At 48.5% G+C, this 27,932-nt stretch overlaps 1 protein-coding gene across 14 annotated transcripts in view; it reads left to right on the top strand.

The window, feature by feature from the left end:
• Positions 1 to 903: 903 nt before the first annotated feature.
• The window catches only part of Whrn (whirlin), an 85,652-nt gene continuing 58,623 nt past the window's right edge, over positions 904 to 27,932 (top strand). For all 14 annotated transcript variants that reach the window (XR_004120847.1, XR_004120849.1, XR_004120848.1 and 11 more), the window contains exons 1-2: positions 904 to 2,344; positions 26,813 to 27,031. Coding sequence is in view for 10 of the 14 variants with exons in the window: in XM_031377638.1 (XP_031233498.1) it covers positions 1,724 to 2,344; positions 26,813 to 27,031 (840 nt within the window). In the remaining 4 variants the exon portion in view is untranslated. The remainder of the gene's footprint in view (positions 2,345 to 26,812; positions 27,032 to 27,932) is intronic.

Raw genomic sequence — 27,932 nt, 5'->3', positions numbered from 1 at the left:
GTGACTGGGTCAAGCACTATGGATCTTCTTAGGATACTTCCTTTGAATAGAAGCCCTGAATTTCTCTTGTGATCCTGCTTAGGAGAGTGGGTGTCCAATGACAGACTTCAGACCTTGTCTTCTGGCATCTTTCCACAAAAAAAAAAAAAAAAAAAAAAAAAAGTTTTTTTTAAAAAGGCTGTATATAGAGCTGCCATGTGACTTTCACCCAGTTCCCAGTGTGGAAAAGATCACAAGCAGGACACAACTGTTGGTACAAGTGCCATTCCTACTTCAGACTTAGTTTTAAATGCATCTGTGTGTGTTTGCATACTTTACAGTTCTGCTAACAGCTCCTTGCTTTCCTCTACTCTGTGAGCACCCGAGGAAGAGCCGCAGGCTGATCTATCCCAGCACAGGACTTGGCTCCTGCTGGCACCTGTGTGGCTTATATTCTCCTCATGTGCAGAGCAGGTGACCGATAATCGTCCACATACGCACTTCAACTTGTAGTCAGCACGTGTGCCAGCGGCAGGAGCAACATTTTAAGGCAGAAAAGCGGAGCATGAAGCATCTATTATTTTACAGGCCAAAAGTTGGCCATTTTCCCCAATTGTGAATTGGCAAACCGGCTAATTGCTCCAAAGCGACCCTGGGATTGAGCTGTGATCGCCAGAAAGCGCAGTTTTTAGGACCCCCCCCATCTCTTTACCCCTGGGCTGGGCAAGTGGGAAGGCTTGGCAGGGGCCCCAGGGCTCCTCCTGCTGCTACTCCCACTTTCACCCCTTTCTTCCCTGGGGCCGGACTGTTTCACCCCGTCTCCAGGCAACAGCCAGGCGCGCCAGGCGGGACGTCATTTCCTGAAGAGCCCGCGGGGGGACGGGGAGGGGAGGGGAGGGGGAGGGGCGAGGGGGGCGGGGCCAAGTCCCGGCTGGCGACGGCGGCGGCGTCGGAACTCGCTGGAAGACTCGGCCCAGAGCTGCTCAACAGTTCTCAAAGTCCGGGCTCCCGGCCGCGTGGCTCCGTGTGCGCCCGGGCGGCGTTGGGGCGCGGGGGGCCCGGGCTGCTGCATGGTGGGCGGCCCGGGACATGCCCCGCACCCCGCGCCGGACGCCCGCGTGGCTCCTCTGGCTGAGACCGCTCTGGACTCTGAGACTAGATTGACCGGCGCCCAAACTTCTTTCTGACTTTGGGGTCCCCCAGCCCTAGAAGAACGGGCAAACTCGGCTGGGGGAGCCCCGGGCATGGTGTGACGGGGCGGGCGGCGTGGCTGCGCCCCCCCACTGCGGCCACGCGCGGTCCCCGCGCCTTCCGGCATGTAGCTGCTGGTTCCCGCTCCCCCACGGCCTCAAGCCGCAGTCTCCGCGACCTCCGGCCTCCAGGCGCCAACTCTTTGTCCCCTCTACCCCAGGATCGCTCCACCGTCCTCAGGATTGCAGCCGCCGTCTCTTCGTCCTCCGAGTTCCAGTTTCACCTGCCTTCGCGCCCCTGGGACACCCGCCGCGGTCCCTGCCATCTCCCCAGAATCCAGCCAACCGCTCCACCTCCCCAACCCATCCTGCAGCCGTCGTCTCCGCTCTCCGGGCCAGTCTAGACTGCAACCAGCGTCTCCGCGTCTACCCCAAACCCAGACTCCAGCCGTGACCTCCGCGCCCCCGGCAATCCAGCTGTCGCGCCGCTGGTCGCAGGTGCAGCAGCCGCCCCGCGCCGCGCGCCCCGAGTGCGGCCGGGCCCCGGCGGGGAGATGAACGCACAGCTGGACGGCCTGTCGGTGAGCTCGTCCTCCACCGGCTCGCTGGGCTCGGCGGCGGCGGCGGCGGGCGGCGGCGGGGGCGCGGGGCTGCGGCTGCTGTCTGCCAACGTGCGCCAGCTGCACCAGGCGCTCACGGCGCTGCTGAGCGAGCCCGAGCGGGAGCAGTTCACCCACTGCCTCAACGCGTACCACGCGCGCCGCAACGTCTTCGACCTGGTGCGCACCCTGCGCGTCCTGCTGGACAGCCCGGTCAAGCGGCGTCTGCTGCCCATGCTGCGTCTAGTCATCCCGCGCTCCGACCAGCTGCTCTTCGATCAGTACACGGCCGAGGGCCTCTACCTGCCCGCCACCACCCCCTACAGGCAGCCCGCCTGGGCCGCTCCCGACGGCGCGGGGCCCGGGGAGGTGCGGCTCGTGAGCCTGCGGCGCGCCAAGGCCCACGAGGGCTTGGGCTTCAGCATCCGCGGGGGCTCGGAACACGGCGTGGGCATCTACGTGTCTCTGGTGGAGCCGGGTTCCCTGGCAGAGAAGGAAGGGTTGCGGGTCGGGGACCAGATTCTGCGCGTCAACGATAAATCTCTAGCCCGGGTGACCCATGCCGAGGCTGTCAAGGTAGGGCTGTGGTTTATGGGAGTGTTAGAGGGACAGTACCGGCAGTTCAGTGCTGCCTCTTCGGTTGCCCTGCGCTGCTGTCTTTTATATCAAATCGCCGGACCTTTCTGATCTTTGTTGTTGGTTTGTTTTGCCTCTCTACACCGATTTTAAAAGAGGAACATCTAATTTGTGGCACAGATAGGTGTTCTGAGCACGGAGGAGATGGTTATTCTTGCCTTGGGTGACCTAAGGGCTAAGGCACACACACACAGTATCACATAAGCAAATGTCTGGTCATAAAATGGGAGAAAGGCTGGGGATCCTCAGAAGCGTTAGAAAAGAGCCCCTGTTTGACATTGGGTAATTGATGTTCCCCTGCCCCCCACCCCCTCTCCCATCTTCTTTGCTGCTGTGCTGCTTTCTGGATCCTGTAGGCTTTTTGCCTCTGAAAGTTAGTTCTGCCCCACTGCTAGTGACCCAGGAGGAGGACACAGAGCTGGAGCTGATCCTGCTATTTGTGGGCTAGCTGGTGTATGCTGGAATAAGCCAGACCAGAGAAGTGGCTCCTAACTTTGTTGCAAACTAGGCTTCTCCCCTGAATGTCAGAAATGAACCCACGGTCCCATGAAACTGTGCATGGCTTTTCTTTCCTTTCTTTCTTTCTTTCTTTCTTTCTTTCTTTCTCTCTTTCTCTCTTTCTCTCTTTCTCTCTTTCTCTTTTCTTCTTTTTTTTAAATGTTTCTGTCAATTGAGAAAAATAACCTCACCACCACCAGCTAGTAGGAATTTAATCCTGCTTGTCTGGAGGAGCATTCATGCTTGCTAATCTTATCCGCCCAGGGTGAGTGAACGCCAGCCAGTTGGAGTATGAGCTACAGTGTTTGGTCTGTGGGTGAATCCAGGGAGCTTTCTCTCCTAAGTATTTAGCCTAAGCCCTACTGCTTATTAAACAAGAAGTGAGGAGTTTGAAGGAAGGGCACGACAGCTTGTTATCCATCCTGTGCTGAGAAATGCTTTCCCCAGGTTTGGGTGGGCCTGTGGTGTGAGCCCCTCCCACCCCATTCCCCAGTCTCTTGGTCCACCTCACACAGTTGTACCAAAAAGGGCACACTGGCCTCTGGGAAACTCCTAGGCAGCAAAAGTCCGGGGCTGCTTCCTGGGTGGTGTTCAGTGACTCCTGGCCTGGTAAGTTGGGCTGACTGCTTGTGTGTGCACCTTGGCTACCACAGTCTGTCTCTGACACTGGCCTGGCTCATTTGCTTCTCTACTCAGAGACCCCTTTTTGGGAGGCCCCCGAGGTTTCTGAAAAATTCTCAACCGTTTCTGGAGAAAGCCTAATGGACTTTGATTATTCTAGGGTCAGCTGAGAAAGCTCTTCGTGGGCTTCCCATTCTCCCATGCACCTCCCCCAGCATATTCTCTCCTCTTTATCTTGCATCCCATATATCTATGACGAAATTGTCCATTAGTGTTCTCCTAAGAGGTCCAAGTTCCCAAAATGATAAATTTATGTTCTAAAGAGACTCGATCCAAATGTCATTTATAAACAGGGATTCAAGTTTAGTGGCAATTTACAGAGCCTGGAGTCACTTAATCATCACTAGGTGAGAGACTTTGCAAAGGCCACCTGAACATGAGCCACGCAGGCTCATTCTTCAGTTTACACCTCAGATCTGACTGTAGCATGCAGTTTCTGGCCTCAAAGAGGATACTATCAGGACTGTATGCCTCCACTTCCCTGAGCTGTGCTCTGGGGAGCACCCAGCACCAGCTCCTGCTTTCTGCTTACGGAGGGATGGTCCCACTCTCCAAGCATAGTTTAGGAAGCCCGCACTGGAACACGTTACCCCGAGGTTGAATGAGATAAGAGCAGGACCATCCCTGAACTGTGACATCTGCAACCCAGGAGGCTGTGTGAGCTGGGCTGACTCACGTGTCTGTTGTCAGCCTCCTGACTACTAAGAGCAATGTGCTTCTGGCCCAAGGGGGCCCCTCTTCTAACCAGTGTCAGACACATGATCTCAGGACCCTTCGGAAGCATCCGGCAACATGGGTGTTGTAGCATCCAAAAACCAAGTAACAAAGAGGGCAGAATTTACAGTGGTAATCTAGAACAGCGGACACCACTCACTGCATCGTGTGTACATGAACACCTGGAGAACTGTTGACGTAGTTGTACAAAATGCAGAAAGTCCCTTCTCTGAGACTCAGGAGACACAAGTTGTCATCACCTGGGAATTCTGTATGTGGGGTCAGCCATGAGCCCTAGGGCTCAGAGGGCTCCGAGGTCAGTGGGCAGTGGTTCTAGCTGGGCTCCAGGCTTCATTCAGTGTCCCTGCATGTTTACACATATCTTGCTTCTGTTCCAGAATCTCCCTATTCTATTAGTGCAGGACGCTTTTCAGTTTTAAAAAAAAAAAATCTATATTTTTCATTTATGATGCAGAAAGGAAGTGAACCTCAGAACTCTCCTGGAAGAGAGATTAATTCTATGTATATACAACAGAAAGAGAATCCAATTAAAATAAACTCTAAGAATCAAAGTGTTGGAGCACCTGAGCTTCAAAGAGGAACACAGCTTTTAAGGGAGGGATCAAGTAAACAAAGTTTATTTAGCTTCTTTCCCTGATAGATCTTACATCTATTGACATGCAAGCTATTTGCTGAGGATTTTATCCTGTGCCCCACAGGGTTACTGTTCCTCTCTTAAAGTGCAGCTTTCAAATCAACAGTGACAGGTCCAGATTAAGCAAGTCACTTACTATTTAGAATTATATTGAAATGTTTGATTTTTTGAGAGGGGGGGGGGGAAAGCTATTTGGAATGAATAACATTCAAACTAGTCATTTAAAAGAAAAAGTATACTTTGCAAAGGTCTCCAGCCAAATACGTTAAATCAGTCAGCCAAGAAGTTCGTAGACTGCTTGCTGCATTAAGTTCTGCTGAACGCTTGCTAGGTGTGACCTTGGACTAGTCTCTGATATGATCTGCTCCGGGTTGCTGTCCAAGGTCCTTCCCAGCTCTGGAAGTCTGTGGTTTGCTTGAAATGTGCTACCCAGAAGGCATGTAGACCATCTGATCTGCTGTGTTCTTGTTCTTTTGGAATTGCCTTCAATTAAAGCAAAAAGAATTGGCTAAGGTTTGGGAGAAGAGAAGCTTGGCACTCCTGGGTAACTTTGTGCTAAATCAGGAAATCCATGTGTTACACACTGTACTGATGGGCCCTGCTGTCGTCTCTCACCCCCATCTCTCGACCCAAGAACACCAGCCCTGGTGTGAGTCCAAAGGGAGTGGGAATTGCCAGTCAGACTGGGACACAAACAGGAGCATCTTGGGATCACCGGAGATCAAGTCCACTCACCCACTGGCTCTTTTAGTCCCTTGTTGATATAAGCAGCAGTACTTAGGATATGCGCAAGCACGTACTTAGGATATGCGCGAGCACGTGTGTGTGTGTGTGTGTGTGTGTGTGTGTGTGTGTGTGTGTGTGTACTAGCGCATGTGTGTACTTGTGTGCACATGCACACATGCAAGAATTGCTTCATAAAAATTAAACAACCTTCATTGCAGTCCCAGCATTCCCACAGGTAAATCTGAGTAGCAAATTAGAATCTGAAATGTTCCAGACATTAAGAAGTGTTTGTGGGCCCTTCCAATTAATTAGAACTATCATTTTGCCCCTTTTTGCATAATAACCCAGAGAGAATCTGTCAAAATTAATACAAGTCATTATATTTGGTTCAGCAGGTTCAAAAAATGACACAGTTGTCATTTTACAATGACACATTGTCTTGGTTAGTGAAGCCACTATATACTCTTACCACTTCCAGATTTGGATGTGAAGCCTACTTTCTGCACTTGGTCTCTTCCTGAGCTCCAGTTGGAAACCATGAGTATATACACTCTCTCCTCTCTGGCCCTGCAACAATTCTTGGTTCTCAGGAATCCTGTCAGCTGTGATGTGCAGAGTCCGCTCTTCAGAAAGCCCTTGGTTGCCTCATGCCCATAGTGCAGGCCCAGGAAGAGGGTCTGTGTCTTTAATGTAGTCTTGTATATTTACTTGGCTCAGGCTGGCACTTGAGGCTTTAGAAAAGGATGCTTGTGTCAAGCAAATCCTCTTGCAGCCGGTTATTTGCTGTTAAATCAAAGCAACGTTTTCCCAATGTTGCCTTTGTATCGAAGCACTGACGATCCGGTAGATTTCTTGTCTTCTGACTTGAAGCTGGACATGAAAGAGGTAGAGAATCAGCTTTGTTACTTCTGTCATCTCCATCTGCTGACAGACCCAGGGCTGTTTATGACTAGCCTGAGGTGCTCATTTGGATGGAGTTGCAGAGAGAAGTGTGGGGGTCCCCCCTCCCGCATACCCCAGGGTTTTGTGTGTCCCTATCTGCCTCTAGCCACACAGCAACACAGCCCCACGTGCATCTGTCAAGTGCAGGCCAGTCATCCATGTGCTCTCCTGTCTGCTCATGCATGTCTTCCTGGATTCCTAATCTCCCTTTCATCCTGCATAGGGCTTTGCATCGAAGCTGGCATTCGGAGGGGATTAGGGCTCCAACTGGCTTTCTAGCAAGGCTCTTTTATGGCTTTTGGTCCCCATTGCTTAGGCACATCTCTTCAGTCCCCAGCCAGGACCAAAGAATCTGATTAGAAGAAATGACATTAAATGGCTAGAAGGAGCTGGAGGCTGAAATACCAATCTTCGCATGCCCGTTTCTTTCTTTTTTTTTTTTTTCTCTTTAAACCCCCAAGCGAGAATGCAAGCTGGAGTCTAAGCTCACACAGATGTCTAATTGTGCCACGGGGTGGGGGTGCTTTCTAGAAGTTTCTGGGCTGCAACATTTCCTTTTACTTTCACAGGTGGGCAGGTGCAGAGCGTGAGGCAGGCTTTCCACTGCCTTCCCTGCATTCCAGCTACCAGCTGCAGGCAGCAGGGCCGGGGGTCAGAGAACTTGCGCCTTGCCTTTGATTTCCTTACCTTTTTCTTTTAATTTTTTGAGATCAGATTTATGGGTGTAAGGGTGTGTGTGAGTGAGAGAGAGACAGAGACAAAGACAGAGACAGGGAGGGGAAAGGAGGGAGCAGGCCAAGGTTGATATCATGTGTCCTCATCTATTTATTGCTCTCTACCTTACTTTTTGAGATAGGATCTCTCACTGAACCCGTAGTTCAACAATTTGGCTAGACTGACTAGCCAGTGAGCTCCAGGAATCAGCATTCCCCCTTTTTCCCCCAGCCCAGAGCTACAGTTACCGTTATGAATATTCACTGCCACACCTGGCTTTTGTACCTGGGTGCTGGGGATCTGAACAGAGATCCTGGTGTTTGTACAGCTGGCACTTTACTCACTGAGCTCCTTTCCCAGCCCTGAAGAGCATTTCTAAGTTTATAGCCAAATGGAGCAAGATGAAGATGCCTTCTACATGCCCCGCCCCCAACCATTTACAGCCTCCCCCAGGTTGCATCTCTACTGGGGTGAACTTGTTACAGTTGCTATGTATGTGTTTCCAGGCCCTCATCCTGCAGAGCTGAGCTGGCCTTCTCTACAGTTCCATCTTGGCTTTAGTAGATGACGTCTGCAGCGAGCAGGTGTTCTGGCCCCCCTGTGCCATTTCATTGCCTCTGAGGGAAGGGAGAGGGAAGATCACAGTCTAGGAGGTTCCTAACTGAAAGCTAGCCTAAGGACTATGCAGTCAGCATCCTGGAAGGCAGTGTCAGAACCCCTCTGAGAGGCAGGCAGGCAGATGACTTAACTTGAGCCTGATAATGGAGGCCATTTGAAGTTACTCAGAGACCCTTACCTCAGCAAAGAGATATGTTTCTGCTCATCTCATTGTCCACTAGGGACATTTGCCTGAGCTACAAATCCTACCTGTGAAACTTAGGTTGGCCTCAAATACATGGTCCTGCCTTGCCCTTATAGAGAATTGGTCGCATGCATTCCCTGAGCCACAAGACTGTGACTTTGGGAGTCACAAGGAGTAGGTCACAACCCCTGCCCCTAGCATGTCAAGTAGCAGGGCACAGTTCCAGTGGCATCCACAGGTCACCAAGCATTTCAAGCTTGTGACATCCTGATGCCTTTGTATATCCTTGCCACCATCCTGAAAGCAGTACCCTCACCCCATGCCATCTTTCTAACCCTTGATCCTCATTTGGTTCCTTTCAGCACATCTGTTACCATAGACTGGCAATTCCTTATGTGTGCCAACCATCTAACTCCCTACCACATAAAAGCTTTGAGACAGCCAATACTGACTGCCATGTTTGTTCCCATAGGCCCAGCATGCCTCCAGTGGCTCCCTATAGGCACCTCAATAAATGGTGTCCTGACCCTGGCTAGTAAGGATTCCTTCATTCCTTAGTGTGATATCTAAGGAAGTTCATGTGTAGACACTGGATGGAAACCCAGGGGAAGCTGTAAACCATTTTGTGTGCTTTGCATGGTGTTGACTGGACCTCGCTCACAGCATGGTGAAATGGGCATAGAACTTCCACCTGCCTCCTTCCAAGATGGTTCTGCATATCTGGCAAAGGGCCAGTGGAAAAAACATTGAAAACCCTCTACTTGTATTTCACTTAAAGACTTTAAAAACCGTAGTGTATGTCTGGGGAGGCAACCACTTTTCCCACCTTCTGTGGCCTACGTCCACTCTGTGAGACCCTGTTGGCAAGTAAATTTATCACTTTGCTCTTCATTTTGAAGCCACGTTCCCAGAAGAGAGTTATTTCAGCAGTGTGATTGTGTCTGTGGTTCCAAAATAGAACCATTTATGCATTCCCATGCAATCAATGAGCCAATTTAGGGGTGAGGTTCATCTGGCTTTGGGGCTTTTATTAATGCAATTTTAAGCTTCAGGAAGCCCCAGCATGTACCAAGCTAGGCCTCCGGTAACCACACCTGCCCTTCAACGCAGCATCCTTCAAGAATGTAGAAGTGAGTCCATTTCTTTTCTTTTCCAGGCCCAGCACCTTTGCCTCCTCCTCCGTTGAGAATTCCTGTTCCTTCTGCTAAATTGGCTGTGGCTGGGCTTCAGCTGGCAGCCAGCTTCATGGCTTTTCTTCCCTCCCCACCTGACTTTGCTAATATCAGCATCCTCTTGACTCAGAATGCAAGGCAAATGTATCAATCTTCCCCACATAGTCCCAAGATGGCCTTGTTCCTGGGTTCTAAAGCTGCAGCTGCAAGAAGGGACATAGGGAAGTGATGTTAGAAAGGGCACTTGCAGCCAGGTATGAGGACACATGCCTGGAACCAATTCTCTAGGAAGGCAAGTCAGGATCGTGTATTTGAGGCCAACCTGAGTTTCACAGGTAGAGCCAAGCCAGCCTGGACTGTATAGAAAGATTCTAAATAAACAAATAATAAATAAATATGCAAGCTAACTAATTAGTAGTAGGAAAAGGGGGTGTTTATAATTATGTAGAGTGTGCTGCTAACTTGTTAATTCACAAATGTTAACTTTAAGCCTGAGTTAGAACTGATACCCACCCCCTAACCCCCAAAAAGCCCAAGCCACACCCACACTGAAGTTTGGGGAATCCTGCTTTGCTTCAGGATCCTCACCTCTAACAACATTTATCCACACACAAACTTACCCAGAGGTGCTGGGGATGTATTTAGTTGGTAGAGGGCTTGCCCCATATATGTGAAGTCCTGCCTTCAGTCTGTAGGACCATGTAAACTGTGTGTGGTGGTACAAACCTATAGGTCCAGCACTGGAGAAACTGAGGCAGGAGAATCAGAAATTCAAGGTCATCTTGGCTACATATGGAGTTCTCTAACTCCCGGGCTATAGGAGACCCTATCTCAAAATCAAAGAACAAGTTGGGCCCACCCAGCAACCCTCATAAGCCCCACCCAACCCTATTCCCCCTTTGAGCGTTATCCTCATGGGTAAGGTCAGCTGATACATGGTAAAGCCTAAAGGAAAGTGGCCTGTAGATGGAGTTTGGAGATGGGTCTGGATTCACCTGTTAGTGTTCCTTAGCTGTGAGCTTGGGCAGGCCTCCTTGTCTCTCTGTGACTCAGCCATCCCCAATACTGAATATAGCTCACGCTCCTCACAAGCACGCCATTGTTCATTATATCATCGCATAGTCAACGTCGGGAAAAATCTGGCCATGGGCATCCCACTGCAAGCACCATAGTGGAAAATAGCAGTGGCTCTAATGTTGTTCCGACAACCTTTTAGTGTGCCTGCTTAATTACTTGGGTTCTGTTGCTTGTTTGTTTTGCTTTGCTTTTAACTATGACTGGAAGAAACATAGCGGGACTTGGGGCCTGTGCGGTCGCCTGTAGCTGCTTGAATTGCAGAGTCATGTGCACAGTGTAGTCGGCGTCTCCACATTTCTTTTTAAAATGCAATGATTCCTATCTGGCTTCTGGTATCTACAGTTTTGCTTTATAGCCACAAGAAAGCTCCGTGGATAAATGGAACTGGGTGTTCCCACCTGCCTTTTGATTATTTTCGAGTGAGGCCTTAAATAATGGGAGGCCGATGGGATGGATGCATGGCCTAGCAGCCCAGAGAGGCCAGCCTTGTTTGTCCCAGGTCTTCTCAGCATCCTTCCCTGATGGGCTCCCCAGGGGTCCCCATGCTGGCGGAGAGAAGGCTGCTATTTCCAGAGCCCATTAAAGCAATTAACGCAGGTGAGAGTTTGATTTGATAGCACAGGCTTTTTGTACTGAACAAGAAGGAAAAAAGAAATCCTTGTAATTGATTTAAACCACATAGGCAATGGCACGCAAGGCCACTTTAAGGTTTCTGATTAAGAAATATGGTCCAGTTTTTAGAAGTTCATCTCCCATGTAGCTGTGCAAGAGTGCTCTCAGACCTTAGGATAGGGGCTTTCCTTCTGCCAGGGTGGGGCTCCTTTGTAGTATGTGGACTCAACTGATTCTCCTTGCCTTCCTTCCTCTCCCCCCACCCCCTGCAAATACCAGCACTTTCATAACTTATCTTCCTGGAGCCCCACTGTCCCCCTAGTTCTTCTCCCAAGACCTCTCCCAGGCTTACCTGTGGTCAATACATACGGATTCTTTCTACCCCTCCCTCACCTTCTAGCCCCGCTGTCTCTGATGTCCCTTCTCTTGACTCCAATATATGCTCATGTTCTCCATCAGTAGCCTTGACCTACCTTTCTTTGTCAGTCTCCTATGGGGATGATGGCTCCATCCCCAGAACAGTAGGACTGACTGTGTGAGCCGGATCCTTCACAAGGCATCTCAGAACCACCACCACCACCATCACCATCATCATCATCATGGCCGCTGCCCTCCTCGAAGTGTGCCCCTCTGCTTTGTCTTTCGTTCTGTTTGGGACTTGCCTTCTCTAGAACCCTGCTCTTGAGTTGTTAAATCTCAAGGCAAGGGTCAGACTTTTTAACTTTACCTCCAGAGTGCTTGGCCTCGTGTACTTTTACCTGCAGACAGTTGTTTGTCTGTTTGTTTTTCTTTCCCAACTGGTCCTGAAGTGTACTCCACACACCAAGCCTCAGTGCACCCATCCTCCCACTGCCCATCTGTGCTCTGCCATCACCTCTGTCTACCTTGTCCATCCCTGTGCAGCCATTTGATGAGGAAGCCCAACAAGGAGGCAGAAAACTCAGAATTTGACCACCCTGCCTTTCCTGGGTATTTTGTATTTCATGGTAGACTTTGGGGATAAGAGTCATGCCCACATTTCCCCTCTAATTGTCCTTTTAACTTTCTGTTCTTCCTCTCCGGCCTTTGTCAGGTGTTGAGGTTTTGGGTTTTGTTTGTTTACTTATTTTTTTTTGTTTTGCTTGGCTTTGTTTTGTTTGAGATCAGGTCTCTTTATGCACCCCTAACTGGGCTGGAATTCTCTACTTAGACCAGGCTGGCTTCAAACTCACAAAAATCCTCCTGCCTTTGCCTCAGTGCTGGTATTAAAGGCATGTGCCACTATACCCGGCTTTGTCAGGGTGTTATTTTGTGCACCGTCCATGAAAATTCTCTGCTAGATGACCATCAGCTCACCCCAAATCCCTGCTCCCCCCTCTACCAGTAAGCATAGTCCAGTGTCTGGTGAATCATCTTATATGGTGCATTCCCTGACTTTATCCACACATCCATCAAAGCCAGATCAGCAGACTTGGGACTCACCTCTGTAAAAAGCTGCTGGTCACCCACCATGCATTTGATTGGACAAGTCTAAGGTCCAATTTGCTGTGTTCCTCAGAAAAGTCTGCCTGGGTCTTTAAAGTAAAATGCTTGCCTAGGGGTATGTGTGTGTGTGTCCGTCCCTCTTTATTTATTTGAATGACCTACAATATAAGGGTTCAGTTGAAAAGTGGTAGGCCAGCGAGATACCTCAGCTAATAGAAGGGCTAATATGGAGCCCGGCAACCAGGCTCAATTCCCAAGACCCACATAAAGGTGGAAGAAGAGAAGAGACTCCATAATTTTGTTCTCTTATCTGCATGTATATACCCACACATACCTTATACACAAGCCATACATACACACAATAATAAATGAAATAATTTCTCAGGTTCAGAAAAGCACATACATAAGAAAAAAAAATAGAAGAACCTGGAGAGAGATGAAGAACATTTGCTGCACTTGCAAAAGACTTGAGTTCTGTTCCCAGTACCACATGGCAGTTCATAACCAATACATAATTGTGGTTTCAGGGGACCAATGCCCTTTTCTGACCTCTGTACCTACTAAGCTTGGATGTGGTATGCACGCATGTACATGCAGGTAAAATACTCAGATTCATGAATCTTAAAAGAAGAAAAAAGCGGAGAGGTCTTAGGTTATAGGTAATCCATCTACCAGTGCTTTCTGTTTATAATTTGACTTGTGTGTTTCTAGTTCCCCATTTTGGAGAACCATTTTGGGAGTCTCTACACACCTGCCTGTCTGGCTGCAGTTGTACAGTTGTCTGTCCGCTGCTTTTACTCAGTAATGTATCAAGACAGTCCTCCCACCTTGACAAATGTTTCTAGTGTGTGATTTTTAATGATCACATAATATGTCGAAAGGAAGTTGTGTGATTTATCTAACTAATTTCTTCTGGTTGAGTAGCTTGTGTTTTCAGTGTTATCCATATTGCCTCGTTCTACCTTGTGACACATTAATCTTTAAGCACGTCGGTAATAATTCCTTGGGCGATCTCTCTGGAGGGTGGTATTGGCTCAGGGGAGAGGCATAATTTTTAGACCTTTGGTAACTGTGGCCAAATGGCTCTTAGGAAGGAGATTGGCTTTTGATAGTCCCTCCCACCTATGTGAGAGCCCTCATTTCTTAGCATCTGTGCCCACACTGGATGTTGTATTTCTTTTCTTTTTTTTTTCCAAGCTGATAAACCAAACACTATCCCGTTTTCTGTGTCTGTGGTTTGTGGCTGTATTTATACTTTCTTGGTATGCAACTTCTTATTGGGATTCTATGTATGTCTATTTAATCACAAGTTTTGTATTAGATGTCATCAACTTTATCAATCTTTTTCTTTCTGACATCTGCTGGGTTGGCTTTTAAAAGATGGCTGGTTCTCCACCTTGCATTCATATTCTTGAGGCTGAACTTGAATTAAATTGGAAGCCCGCTGCCTTTTCAGCCGAGAAAGGTCAGCAAACAGTGAGGGCTGGAGGGCTGAGGCTAGGACAGGTCTCGGGGGAAAATCAGCCCCTCCATGTGCCTGCTCCTAGGCCAAGATGTTGACATTGATAGAAACAGACGTGTACTCTGCACATTGATCCCCGGCCATAAAACACTCCATTGCAAACCCATTGAGACTCATCTTGAGCAATTGTATTTATGATTGCTAGAGCATTGTTACTGTGTGTGTGTGTGTGAGAGGCAGGGGGAGGGAATAAGAAGACAAAAATTAAAAGAGCATTTGAAAAGCAATTTATTTCGATTACAAGGCACTAAAAGGCTACCTTGTGAGCAGTTAAAAAGACTCACATTGAAAGCAATCGATGTCTTTCTGGAAGCATCTCTGTCTTCATTTTGTGAGTTGTGGTCACTGTCACCCATGGCTCCCTTGCAGATTTTTTACAGATTCCTTCCAAGGTCAGGGAGTCATCTCCCTCAACCCCCCCCTTTTTTTTCCTGGCTGATGGTTTATAATTGCTTTTGAACAGAAAGCTGCAACCCACTAAGTTATTAGGCGTGATGGCGGTGAAGAATGGGGCTTCTAGATGTCTAATCTGGGTCCTGAGATCTACGTTCCCAGGACAGGAGTGAAGATTTCTTTCACAAAGCACAGACATGTACTCTGGACATTGATCCCAGGCCATAAAACACTCCATTGTGAACCCATTGACACTCTCCAAAAGACTTTGGAGAAGATGAAAGACTCAACAGAAAGAGAAAGGGAACAAACCCAGAGAGACTCTCCTAAAAGGCTAAGCTCCTTTCTGTTTTGTTAGGATACATACATAGCGGTAGGTTTCATTCTTCATGACCATAGTAGTGTATTTTGTTCATATTTACCTCTCATTCCCTTCTCATCCCCCCTGACCTCCTTTACCTAATTAGCACACCTTCTTCCATGGTCTTTGTGTGTATGACTCGGTGGGTTCCAGAGGATTGATAACAGGAGCTTGGTTGATGGGTTATTCCAAGACCATGAGCAACTTTCCAGTGGCGACCTCTATGAAGATGCATGCTCCCTCCCCCAGCAACTGTTACCTACGGTTCCCCAGGGAGGGGTAGGGCTCCAGGAGCCCCTTGAAAGGCAAATTTCATAACATTAAAGAAATTCCCACTTGTTCATCACCTTCTAGTCTTCCTCCTAGGGCTACCACACTACCCATTTCTCACTGTGCATGGGATCATGTTTCCTTGAAGTTTTCCTTCCTGTGTATGACATGTTCTTTCCAGATGTTTACACTGAGCTGTGGTTCAGGAATGGGTCCTGGAGGACTCCTCCAGATTCCCTGAGGGAAGGTGTTTTCTCCATGTTTGAAACAGCTCAAGCATACAGATCTGGAGTAGACCATACAGCCTGTGGTCCCCAAGGTGGCATGCAGATGTTGGTGACGCTGTCACGAAGCTGTGGTTAACTGATTGTATATTCTTACCAGACCACAAAACAAGTATGCCGTCATCCCAAGACAATACAGAAATAACAGTGTGCGACTTCTGTGTAAGGGGATGTATATAACTCATGTGTATTCTTAGACCAAACCCGGGAGAGGAGGGAGACATCAGAGTTATTGTGGGAAGTATTCTGCCTCTGACTGCACAGAAGTTTTTAGTCCTAGACCTGTGCTAAGATTTCAGGGTCACGTGTTCATCCTCCATCGTCTGTCAGGGAAGATCAACCACAGTGGTGAGATTTAACACCCTCTCCACACTCTACCTGATTAATTTACTTATTTTTATATATGTTTTAGTATTCCTACACAGGTAATAGGTGCTAAGTGACGTAAACTTTAAAAGTGCATCATTAAAAAGGCAGAGGGAGCCGGGCATGGTGGCGCACACCTTTGATCCTAGTGCTCAGGAAGCAGAGGCAGGTGGAGCCTTGGGAGTTCGAGACCAGCCTGTTTGACAGAGTAGCCGGGGCTATACAGACAGATCCTGTCCTTTAAAAAAAAAAAAAAAGTCAGAGGGCTCAGAGATTATATTAGACTGTAATGATTAGAGGGCCTCTGGGAAAATGCTGGTGGGAAAGGTGTTTGCTACACAGCTGTGAGGACCTGAGCTTAATCCTCAGAGCGGGATAAAAGGGGGCAGTACAGTAGTTGTAGTCCCACAACTCCTTTGCCAAGATGGGGGTGGAGACAGGAGAATTCTCCAGAAACTAGCCTGGTGTGTGAGGTTGAGAACGGGGGCAGGGAGCTTTTAGTTATTTATTTTTTTGTTTTTAAAAGACTTATTTTCATGTGTAGGGGTGCTTTGAGTACTCGTGTATACATACGTGCATCATGTGCCCGCCTAGTGCCTATGGAGGGTCACAAACGAGCATTGTCTGTATGTGTACCACATGCACGCAATGGCCAAAGAGCCAATGAAGGGCTCGGGACCACCTTGCGCTGGAATTAGAAGCAATTTTAAGCCATTGTATGGGCGCTGGGAACCAAACTGGGGGGACTCTGCAAGAGCAGCAAGTGCTCATAAGCACTGAGCCATCATCTCCTGAGTCTCAAAAGAGAGCCCATCTTAAACAAGGTGGAAGGTGAGGATCAGCATCCAAGATTATCCTTGAATTCTCACAGGCGCGAGGTGGGTGCCAGCACTCTCATGAATGAATATACCATACACAAGTCACAGAGACACAAAAGTGTGTGTGTGTGTGTTTCACCTTTACATTGAATTCTGAGATTTCTAGAATCAAAACGAAAAAAAGAGATCAGTAGCTGAGTGCTAAAGTCCTAGCATTCAAGCAGCAGCAAAGGCAGGAAGCCCATGATTGAGATTCTAGCCTGGGATGTTTAACACAAGTTTAAAAAAAAAAAAGTGAAGTGAAATGTGAAATGAATTGTTTTATTTTACTGGAGAAGTCACGGTGCTTGAGATGTAACATCCTCGCTGGTGGCCAACCCTAAGAGGAAGGCTTTCTTGCTTGCATTACTGCCTGTTCACTTTATGTGGAACCCTTTGCTCAAATCCTCCTGTGTTTCTACCCCTGGACACACCCGAGATCAAGCCAGAGGAATGTTCTGCCTGCCAGTCTGTTAGGAACAACGGTGGATGAAATGATTGCCTGTAGTAAGAACGTAGCAAGGTGAACTTGCTGGGCCAGGAGCCCCACGTGCAGAGGCCCGAAGTGGAAAAGAAGCACCTGACACCGAGAGAAAGCTCAGGTGGCCTTCAGGGGATGCAGCTGCCAGGGGGCAGGGCTGGCACGCGCGGGTGCCACCGGAAAAGGAAGCTTGCTTGGTTGCTCAGAGGCCACAGGGAAGGGAGGTGAACCGTTCTCATTCTGAAAGGATTTGGCCACTCTGCGGTGCTGGTCTGGAGGCCAAAAGGAGGCTGGAGGTTCATACAGTTAGAGGTCCTTAACACAAAAGGACACTGCACATTAGAGCTTCATTTCTCATGTCATTGAAATACGCTGCTGGGGCAGAGTCCACACTGCCAGTTCTCCTTGCTCTAGAAGCAGGCTGAATGGTGAGGCCATTTCAGGCAGTGAGGACTGTGCAGCCTACAAATCCTATGTCTCCCTTTGAAAACTTTCCCTTATTTGGGACAAGGTATAGAGTTTGCTTTGCAGTACCTGAACCCCTACCCTAGCGAGGGTGTGAGGATGTGTTTGGAGAGCCCTAGATTCATATTCAGGCTCTGCCTCTTACTCTCTTTCTGACCTTGAGTAACGCACATCTTTTCTCATTTGTGCAAAAGGAAGACTGTGGCTGTCATTGTGATTTTGCGATTGCTTCCCCCTGCAGGTGACCATTGGAATCACAACAGGCAGAGAGCTTTCTCCTGGGGCTATCTTCCCAGAGACTGTGGTTGTACAAAAATGAAGATGCCCAATCTAGAAAAATAGATACATATGTACTCAAGGCTGTAACTGGAAGGATGTTAGTCACAAATATCTCCACTGGGAAGAAGCTAAACCCCAAGTGTCCAGTGTTAGAGGAGTAAGAACTCCATGCTGGCTGAGTACTTTCCTACAGTGTGGAAACCCATGAGCTTATTGCTGCTGAACTGGTTGTGAAATAGCCCCCTAAATAATTTTCTTCTAAAAGAAAGCGGAGTTTGGCATGATTTTGCATACCTATAGTTGTAGCCCCTGACAGGTAGAGGCAAGAGGATCAGAACTTTGAGGCCAACCTTGAGTTAAATGAGACCCTGTCCCCAAACACCAAAAGCAGTAAAGAATGAATGAGTGAGTGAATGAATGAATGAACATAAAATTTCCATTATGAGTTCATTTATGAACAAAAAGATGGTTTTTGGTTTCTTTTTTTTTTTCTTTTTCGGTGCTGGGGGTTGAAGTCAGGGTGTTCACAGAATGCTAGACAAGCCCTCTGACGCTGAGCCATCTTCCAAGGCACAGGAGACAGCTGTGTAGATATCCATAGATGGTTTTGCAAGGTGCCAGACTGAGTCAAAAGGGACAGAAGACAAAGTGGAACTCTGTGTTCCTTGTAAGAATAATGCTTGACCCCCTGGGCTCCTAACATCTGTCACAGGCACCAAATAAGTTTGTTTCACTTTATTTTATTATAGCATGTGTGTGTGATTTACATGTGTGTGATAGGTACACTCACCCATATGGGCACATGGAGGTCAGCATCTGTTGGGTGTCCACTTTATTTTTTGAGACAGTCTCTGTGCTTGGAGCTTTTTGATTCAGCAAGCTGTTCTTCCATCTGCCTGTCTCTGCTCCCTGACTACCTACCTTCCACCCTACCGAGTGCTGAGACTACAGACACACTCTTGGCTTTATGTGGGTGCTAGAGAGCCAGACTCAGGTTCTCAGTCTTGAATAGCAAGTACTTTATCTACTGAGACATCCCCCTAGGTATTCATTGGCTCACTGAACCATCCAGTGGTACCATGATGCGCTACCACTATTGCTCAATGTCATGCCTGGGAAGCTGGTACTTGTGGGCGTGGCTCTCTGGTGATGTGTCTCTGCTTCACATGAGTCCTAGTGGTTCGTGCTTTCATTGATGTGGAGATCTGTAGGCTGATGATCTCAGTCTGTGACTTCAAGTCTAATAAATTGCTTTGTCTATGTCCTATTGAATAGGTTTCTGGGAGCTCCTGATAATATAGACTTAAGTAAATATCATGATGGATGAGTAGATGGCTGGCTGGATGGATAGACAGGCAGATGGATGGATGGATGGATGGATAGATGGATAAGTAGGTGGATAGATAGATAGATAGATATGCAGATAGAAGAGTGGAAGGATGGATAGGATAGGTGGGTGGGTGGATGGATAGATCGATCAATCAGTTGATCATGATTAATCACTAGATAGACAGATGAAAGGATGGATAGGTGGGTGGATGGAAGAATGAATGATGGATGGAGGTAAATAGATGGATGGAAGAGTGGATGAATGGATATGTATGTTGTAGGTGTACATATGTAGAGGTCAGAGGTCAGCATCTGTTGAGTTCTCCCTCAATGTCTATCTACCTTATTTTTTTGAGACAGTGTCTCTCACTGCAGTGGGAGCTCCTTGATTCAAGCAAGCTGTTCCTCCATCTACCTGTCTCTGCTCCCTGACTACCTACCCTCTATTCTGCCTGGTGCTGGGTCTACAGACACACTCTTAGCTCTTAAGTGTGTGCTGGAGATACGTGAGGCAATATAGTAGGGAAATCAGTACATGTTATGTGCCTTAAGGTTCTTTTCTTTCTTTTTTTTTAAAGATTTATTTATTTTATGTATATGAGTACACTGTAGCTGTCTTCAGACATACCAGAAGAGGGCATCCATTACAGATGGTTGTGAACCACCATGTGGTTGCTGGGAATCGAATTCAGGACCTCTGGAAGAGCAGTCGATGCTCTTAACCACTGAGCCATCTCTCCAGTCGTGTCGGACTTGACTTATCACCTAGAGCATGGCTGCAACAGAAGCACAGAAGCATGCTGGGTGTCCTTGGAAGAGAGAGTCAGTCACAACTGACTAGGAACACTTCCAGGGGTGATGGGACTCAGAAATAGCAAGGTAGGGAAGTAAGGCCTACTACGTGCTAGCTACTGTTTAGGCAGTGTGTGTTATCTTACTAACCCCCTTCCACAATTCCTTCTTACATGCCGAGACAGGCACAGGAAAGTTAGGTGGTTTGCTTCCTATTCCACAGCAGTTTATCAGTAGAGCTAGGATCCCTTTCCAGTGTGTCTGACCCTGGGCAAGGTGTGGTCAGGAAGAGTGGTCATGCTCCATCCTCTCCTTTCTAGATCACTAACCCAGGTCTTAGAGTAGTTCTTTTGCAAGGTTAGAGTCTGTTCCCATGGAGAAGAGCCTGGCCTGTGAGGTCTGAATCCTGAAATTCCGTGTCATTCCTAGGATGTGGCAAAGCTTCTTTTGCGCATGAGTCGTCACTGAGAGTCTTGTGACCTTGTGGCCTGTTTCACGTTTGTGTCTGGGCATGTGTTTGAGCACAACCCATCATTTTGTTAGCATGCCTCTTTAGTACTGCACTGTGGCCTTTCCAGGTTATTCCTCTGTCCTCTACTGGAAATTGTGTCATTCTGACCTATGATGTTGGACGTCAGAGTTCTCTCCAAAGAGCAGAGCGAGGTGATTTGCCTCCTGAGAGCACCATGTGTGGAGACATGCACACATAATTCATATTTCAATTATCATGGCGTGGGTCTGGTGATGGAGAGCATCTGCCCCATGCCATCTGCCAGGTCAGATTGGGACTGCTCTGATTTGCACTGGAAGAGCACAGGAAAGCCCCTGGGTCCAGTTTTTCCAGTTGTGGGTGGTGGCAGTGGTGGCAGTCCTCACCTGCAGTGGCCTTCTCTACCTACAGAGGGGGTGGAATGATGATCTCCAGCTTGTAGCATGTTGAATCGCTCCATGCAGAAGGCTGATCCCAGGGTTACTGTTGTAGGGAGGAATTTTGATGACAGAGGTCAGCAACACACACAAGCAATGCCTGGTACTTTTATGGAAGTGTTTGTGCTTTTGACCATGCAAAAGTGGCTGTTGAGCAAGGACACCGTTCCATTAGAGAGGTCCCTGGCTTTCAGGTGCCTTTGTTAAACCCAAATTGTGGTCTGCCTCTTGGCATGCCTGGGGTGCTTCCTCTACATGCCTTGGTTTTGGTTTTTCTGAACCCCTCTTTCCTTTGACAAAGTCCCAAATTTACATACACCAGGTTCAAGGGTATGGGGCAGGGACGTGGCAAGAACAGCAGCCAGCAATTCTGAGTGTTCAGCCCCAGAATGGGGGAAAGCCAAAAAGAGTTTCCCAGGCCATGTCCACAGTCCTGCCTGGTGTCTATCCCCACGCGTCTCCAAGGCCCTGGCCACTCTGCTCTCCTGGATGACCACTATATGGCCTTGAGTCAGACAGATTTAGAATTCCATTTGGTTAGTATCTTACCAGTCACAAAATCCAACCTGTTTATTGCTAGATGGCAAAATGGAGGCCCAGCAAGGGCAAGAAGAAACTTTATTTCTCCTAGTAAGACTGCACACGTGGCAGAGACAAGTGTGACACTCTGCCTCACCAGCCTGAGGTCTTTGTGGTTTTCCCTGACACCTGAGTCTGCAGGCTACCAGGTGCGCTCTGCTAAGCAAGGTGTAGTGACTGCCTTGGCATTCCTAACTATGAGTGGGACCTTCCTGTCCCCAGATGGCCAGAAGCACAGGAGTCAAGGTAACCGTCTTGAGTCAGTGTGGAAGGCCAGAGTGGCTGTCCCCAGCTGTTCTTCAGAATGCACCCTTTGAGATGAGTCAGGGTGGAGACTAGTTACCAACTGACTCTGTAGAGCCTTCCCACCAGACATGCACTTTTAGTTGATTAAAGAGTGGGTAGAATGGCAGGCATGCTCCGTCCAACTCTAGTGGGCCAAGGCTGTGTTTAAAGCCTGCCTGGGCACTGGAAGTTCTGGCTCAGGAATCTTGTTTATCTGGTTCTCCAGAAAAATACAGCAACCACAGAAGATGCTGATGTTCTTGCCCTCCCCGACCCACTGAAAGCCACAGTTATCCCCATTGAAGTCCAGAGTGGTCTGAGGGATGTGACTGGCAGCCCCACAGCCTTGTATGTAATGAGGAAGCTGAAGTTTACAGGGACTAGGACTTGCTCAGGGCTAGCCCCGTGTCCCGAGCAGTGTCTTGTACACTCACCCCTCTGTCCCTTCTCTTCTCAGGTTTTTAGGCAGCCCTCCTATGCAACACAGGAGCAGGCATCGTGGGGACTCTGGCACAGGCACTCCAGGTTACACCTCCGCAGCAGCAACAATGGTGCTCTCATCAAAGGCATTAACCTCCTCTCTTTCTCAAGGTTGCTGCCCGCCTATTTATAGAACTGACCAAGAGGAGTCGACCAGTTGCCTGCGAGAAAGAATACAAATGATGCTGATGCTCACTGCAGCATTCTGCTTTCTTCCCTCGCTTTCCCCTCTGACTTCTCAGACAATGCTTTTCTGTGGTACCTTCTCTATGAAGAGTCCCATGGGGCGATGGGGAGAGGCTCTGCTCTCTGCTGAGCACCTGCTATGAACAAAGGATTATAAAGGATTTTAAACCCACAGTCCCATTTGACCTATACTACCCATCAGGGTGTGGTCTCGCTCTCCAGTCATACAGCATCTCTTTGAGAGGACAAGCTACCAGCCCAGCTCTGCCTCTCCATAGATAAGTGCTAGCCTGGGTAGACTATGTGCTCTTCCCATTATTATCCCCTGACTGTATCATGGTAATTATGGTGGCTATGATTTCTTGTGGGGTAATATTTACTATATCGCCCAGTCAGGCCTGTCGGTCATTTCTTTGGACCTACTGTGAAACAGCTCAAGCTTTGTCTCTCATCAGTCTACAAGTGTCACTGGGATTTATTTTATATCAGAGACAATGCCTTACCTCATTGGTCACAGGTGACATGAAGTCTTACTGCGTGCCGGGGGATGTCTTGCCTGTCAGCATTGAGGCCTACTACCATGCTACCTGATGATGCCTTGTTCCTCAGCAAGCACAAACATCATGACCTGTTATTCCACATAACTGCCATACCTTATCTTTTACAACAATATTAGCTACGACAATCTTGAGGACCTTCTATACACCAGGAGCTACTTGGTCTCCACAACCACAGCCTATCATTTATCTGACCCAAGTGTTGTTGTGAGGACCTACTGTGTGTGCACTTGGCAATCCTACTGCACTGTAGATTCATCCTTGCAGGGTGATTGACCAGGCTTGTCTCATCCTGTGCCCAGGATGGGATGGAGGACTCTTGCTGGTTGGAACACACTGGACAGAGGAGCTTGTCCTGTTGGAACAGGGGCAGCAGGAGAGAGATCGGGCTCAGGAAGCTTCCAGCATGGGGGACATCAGCAGCCTTTGCTTCTTCTCATCTCACCTGCCCCCTGACACTCACTCTCTGTTTTGCTAGGGCAGAAACACACCGGGTAGATCTCAGGCCCTTTCCTCCAGCATCTTCAACTTAACAAAAGTGTGATTTTTCTCCACTCTTCCATCAGGAGAGCCTCAGGGAATACCCAAGAACACTGTAAATCTTTCCCTGCTCACATCTGAAGAATCCTTTGTAAAACGAGAGCTGCTCCGGTCTCTCACTATCCCTCCACCAGGGCCTGACATTTGCCGGTGGAGTCAGGAGCTAGGCCCCTCTACTTGCCCTTCCTCCTCTGGGAGAGGTTATGTGCTGGACTCTCCTGGGAGAGGCAGGGCCCTGAGTTGTCTGAAAGAACCTCAGCCAGCCCTCATCTCAGTTGTTCCTTGAGGACTTGTGGCGTTCGTAGAACTCAGAGCGGCAGATGAGAGTGACGGGTTAGTGGCCCCAGTTCAGGTGCCATGTACTTATTTTTGTATACTGAAAGCATTATGCTTTCATCATACAACATTTGGAAAACATTGCAAAACAGGGAAAGCAAAATACCAGCCACCTGCAGTCCCACCCAGAGGGAGGCGCTGACCGCCAGCACGCTGTAGGGTTTGGTTTTCCTGCCTGATTTTTCTCCCAACATAACTAAGACTGTTCTAGAAGCCATGATTTGTAGCCTGTTGACCCCACTTAACATTAGATTTTGTCATGTCCAAGGCATCGCAAAGTCTCTGTCAGTGTGATCTTCTGGCAGTGTACACATCTGGTGCTTGAAGAAACCTTAACTGAGTCAGACCAGCTCCAACTGTGGGGTGCAGTGTCAGCCAGGGCTGCCATAGCAGACTCTCGCACAGTGGGTGGCTTACGTCAGAGGAATTGATTTGCTTGCATTTCCTGAAGCTGGAGCCAGCATGACAGTGTAATCAGGTGACCTGCCAGGCTCGCAAAGGACCACTTTTCTTTCTCTGTCCAACGCAGAGGAAAGGAAGTGAGCAAGCTCTGGTGTGTGTACACACCCTCCACGCAGAGCCACTTATCTCGTCATGAAAGCCCTGTGTTCATGACCTCATCCCCCAAAGGCCCCACCTCATTCACTAAAATGGGCTTCAGTGTCTAAATTTGGGGGGAACTACATACTGGGATCCCTAACAGAGGTATGTCTGCTGTTAATCCAATACAAAACGACTGTCTTCCAGAATCTGTGCCTTCATCTCCGTTTACAGGTGCATTGTGGGAAAGCGTATGACTGACCTCAGCTTCTACCCTAGGGCACAGACTTTGGCTTACTATCCCTCGTGTTTCTCCATCCTTACACTGGAAAATTGTACAGTAATGGTGGTATCTACATTTGATATTAGCAGCTATGTAAAAGAAACCCCTTACTGTCTATGCAGCCGTGAGTCCCTACCCTTCCTTACTGACATGGCAGATCCCTCTCTACCCAGCATTGTAAGAGTTAAGTTTGTAGCAAGAAATGAAGGATGAGCACTCAGACACCGTGACAGCTAGAACAGCTGTATTTTTATCTAAGAGGTGATGTCTCAAGATCTGGCTGTACTGTGATCAGGGTCCAGGACCCACCAGCAATAGCCAGAGTTCCAGAGGACCCTGGTCACATGCTTCACTCTGGGGGTTCTGTAGTTAAGGAATAGGGAAGGGGTTGGGGAAGTGCATTAGGGGCAGACAGGAGAAGTCAGCTTTTTTTCTTAAACAAGCTGTTACTGAAACTGCAGGGTCTGATGTCTCTTTTACAACCACCTGGTGTCTGTGGTGGGGGCAGCTGCTTCTCTTATGCAATCTCCAAATGGCTGGCATCCTCTGGGCTCAGTTTAGGGTTTTGGGGGTTTTTTTGTGGGGGAGGAGGGGAACAGTCTTTACCAGTGATATGATTCCACAGCGATTCTTTGAGATTGTACTTGCCAGGTGTGGGGTGGAGTGCTTGCCACATACAGGCCTTTTGTAAATGCTAAGCTGTTGTTCTCAGTGCTTCTGTTTTTGACTCATATCTAGTAGTTCACTGGGGTCCTAAGACCACTGTCATGCAGGTTCAGTGTTTAGCTAGAAAGCCTCACATACAGATTTAGCACACATTCCTGTCCCTGAGAATCTTAGCACCAGAACACATAATGAAACTTGACACCAGAAGGGGTTGATGGTCGTGACCCTCTTGTAAAATAGCCAGTGAGATGGCTCAGTGGGTGAAGGAGCCTGCCTCCTAACCTGGCAGCCTAAGCCTGATTACCCAGGGGTCCGTGGTAGACGTAGAAAACCAACTCACACAAGTTGTTGTCTGACCCCCCCACACACATGTGCCCCGGTACACACATGTATACACATGAACAAGATAAATATGTGTGATAAAGCATTAAAGTGGTGCAGCCCACCCTCTGTAGACTTTACATCATCTACAGAGGGCTTATCCGATGCAGCGTTAAGTGCTACCCAAGTAGCTGCTGTGCTGTGCTATTTAGGGAATACTGACAGGAAACAGTCTGTGTATGTTCAGGGCAGATGCAGACTTTAAAAAAAAAATACTTAAATGTGTGTGCACACATGTGTATATATTCATGCAGAGGCTCAAATTTGGTGTTTGATGTTGTCCTCAATGACCTTCCACTTTAATTGTTGAGAAAGAGTCTCTCAACTCCTCCCAGAGCTTGTGGATTAGTTAGTTTAGTTAGCCAGCTTGCCCTGGGGATCCTGTTCCTGTAATTCCAGCGGCTAGGATTTCGGGACACTGCCATGTCAGCTTGACTTCAGGTTCTTGGGCTTTAATCTCATGCTTACACGATAAATGCTTTTAACTACTGAGCCATACCCCAGCCCCTCCCCAGATACATGCACACATGCATGCGCGCGCGCGCACACACACACACACACACACACACACATGGAGACAGGTTGAATCTGTGGAGGTGAAACTATGGGTGTGGAGAACTGACTGTCCTTGAACCCCACAGCTCATATCTAGTTAGATATGAATGTTACTAGTGAAGTTCAGAGGAGGCCCTAGCTTCTAGGAGCCCTCAGTGAGCCACCTAGGGCACCCTCCATTCTCCCAGAGTCAAACTGTGCCATGTGTGATACTCTCTGGCTTATTGGGGGCCTGTCACGTAGGCACTCTGTGGTATCCACATTCCAGACTACAGAAGAGCAGGCTTTCACCATAAGCACACTGTATACACGAGATGTGTGAAAGACTGAACTGCGTATGATACGCTTCAAACCCACGGTCTTCAACCCCAGAGCAGGGCCAGCCCTTCACTGAACCCTAGTAGGGAATAGCAGCCTCAGGCCTGCTCTGCTCACGTCCCTCTGTAAGGTGTCTCGAGAGGTGATGTATTTTATTTTGTACTTGGGTCGCTTGAAATGGGATGGGACAGGTGCTCAGTTTGTACATGTGAACACAAAGAGCGGGAGAGATGACACTGAGTGTAGGGTCCTCCTCCATGTGTGGATTCTGGATAGGAGGTACCCTCTTCCCTCTAACCACGTGTTCCCCTCTCTTCAGGCTCTCAAGGGCTCCAAGAAGCTGGTGCTGTCTGTGTACTCAGCTGGGCGTATCCCGGGGGGCTATGTCACCAACCACATCTACACCTGGGTGGACCCACAGGGTCGAAGCACATCCCCACCCTCCAGCCTGCCCCAGCCCCACAGCAGCAGCCTGAGACAGCACGAAGATGACCGAAGGAGTGCCCTACACCTCCTGCAGAGTGGAGATGAGAAAAAGGTGAGATCTGACACTGAATGGGTAAAGACTTGGGGACTCGGGGATGCCTTGGATTTCCAAACTCCTTGTATACCCAGGAGCTTCCTCAAGGCTAGAAGGAAGGGTGGAGCTCTGTGATGGCGGCTCTGTTACTTCTTTTGTGTCCCTCAAGTTTGGTCTTCCGGGTTTCCTCCAGGTGACCTGTAAGGTGTTCTAGTAATAAGCTGCTGTCACAGACTAGTATGAAGGCTGACTTGCTGTGAGTCTTCCTCCCACAGTAGAATGGAGGGGACCTTTTGGTCTGGTTTACAGCTCTACTCTAGGACTCATTCTGGGCTGTAGATCTCTAACATCCTCCAGCTCCTAGCATCTAGTCCTTTCCAGTAATTGAACCTGGGCCACTCTAGCACCCAGGACAGATGAAGAGAGTAAGCTTAGAGTGTACATGTGAACTTGGTACACATCAAATTGTTCAGGGGTCCAGATCCAGGCATGGACTATACATAGACCATGATCCTGGAAGACCCTTGGATGGACTGTAAACAGCAGAAACCAACTTGACTGACTCCATAATTTGAGAATGTATTAAAAAGGTATGCGTAGTCCCAGAAGTGGAGCTGAGAAACTCAGGGTGCATCTGCTGAAGAAACCCCATGTACTCCTTCAGACTTGCAGAGAAGGACTACCGTTTTGGCTAGTAGGATGCCTTGTCTTAGTTGATAAGACCACTGGCACTGTAGCTGGTGGGGGAAGGGCATCATGGGGCTCTGGAACTTAAGGGAAGCCTCATTAATTGTCCCCTATACACCCCCCTCTTCTTCCCGCTGTCAGAAACTGGGCTGTTTCCTCCTGGAAAGAGTGAGGAAAATGATCGAGGGCCCCCTGAAGTCTTAACCTGTCTGGGCTCTGTTTGCATGGTTCT

This window comes from Mastomys coucha, unplaced genomic scaffold (assembly GCF_008632895.1).
Source record: "Mastomys coucha isolate ucsf_1 unplaced genomic scaffold, UCSF_Mcou_1 pScaffold18, whole genome shotgun sequence".
Classification (NCBI taxonomy): Eukaryota; Metazoa; Chordata; class Mammalia; order Rodentia; family Muridae; genus Mastomys; species Mastomys coucha.
Note: the sequence above shows the minus strand (reverse complement) of the source record. Positions and strands in the feature narration are given on the sequence as shown.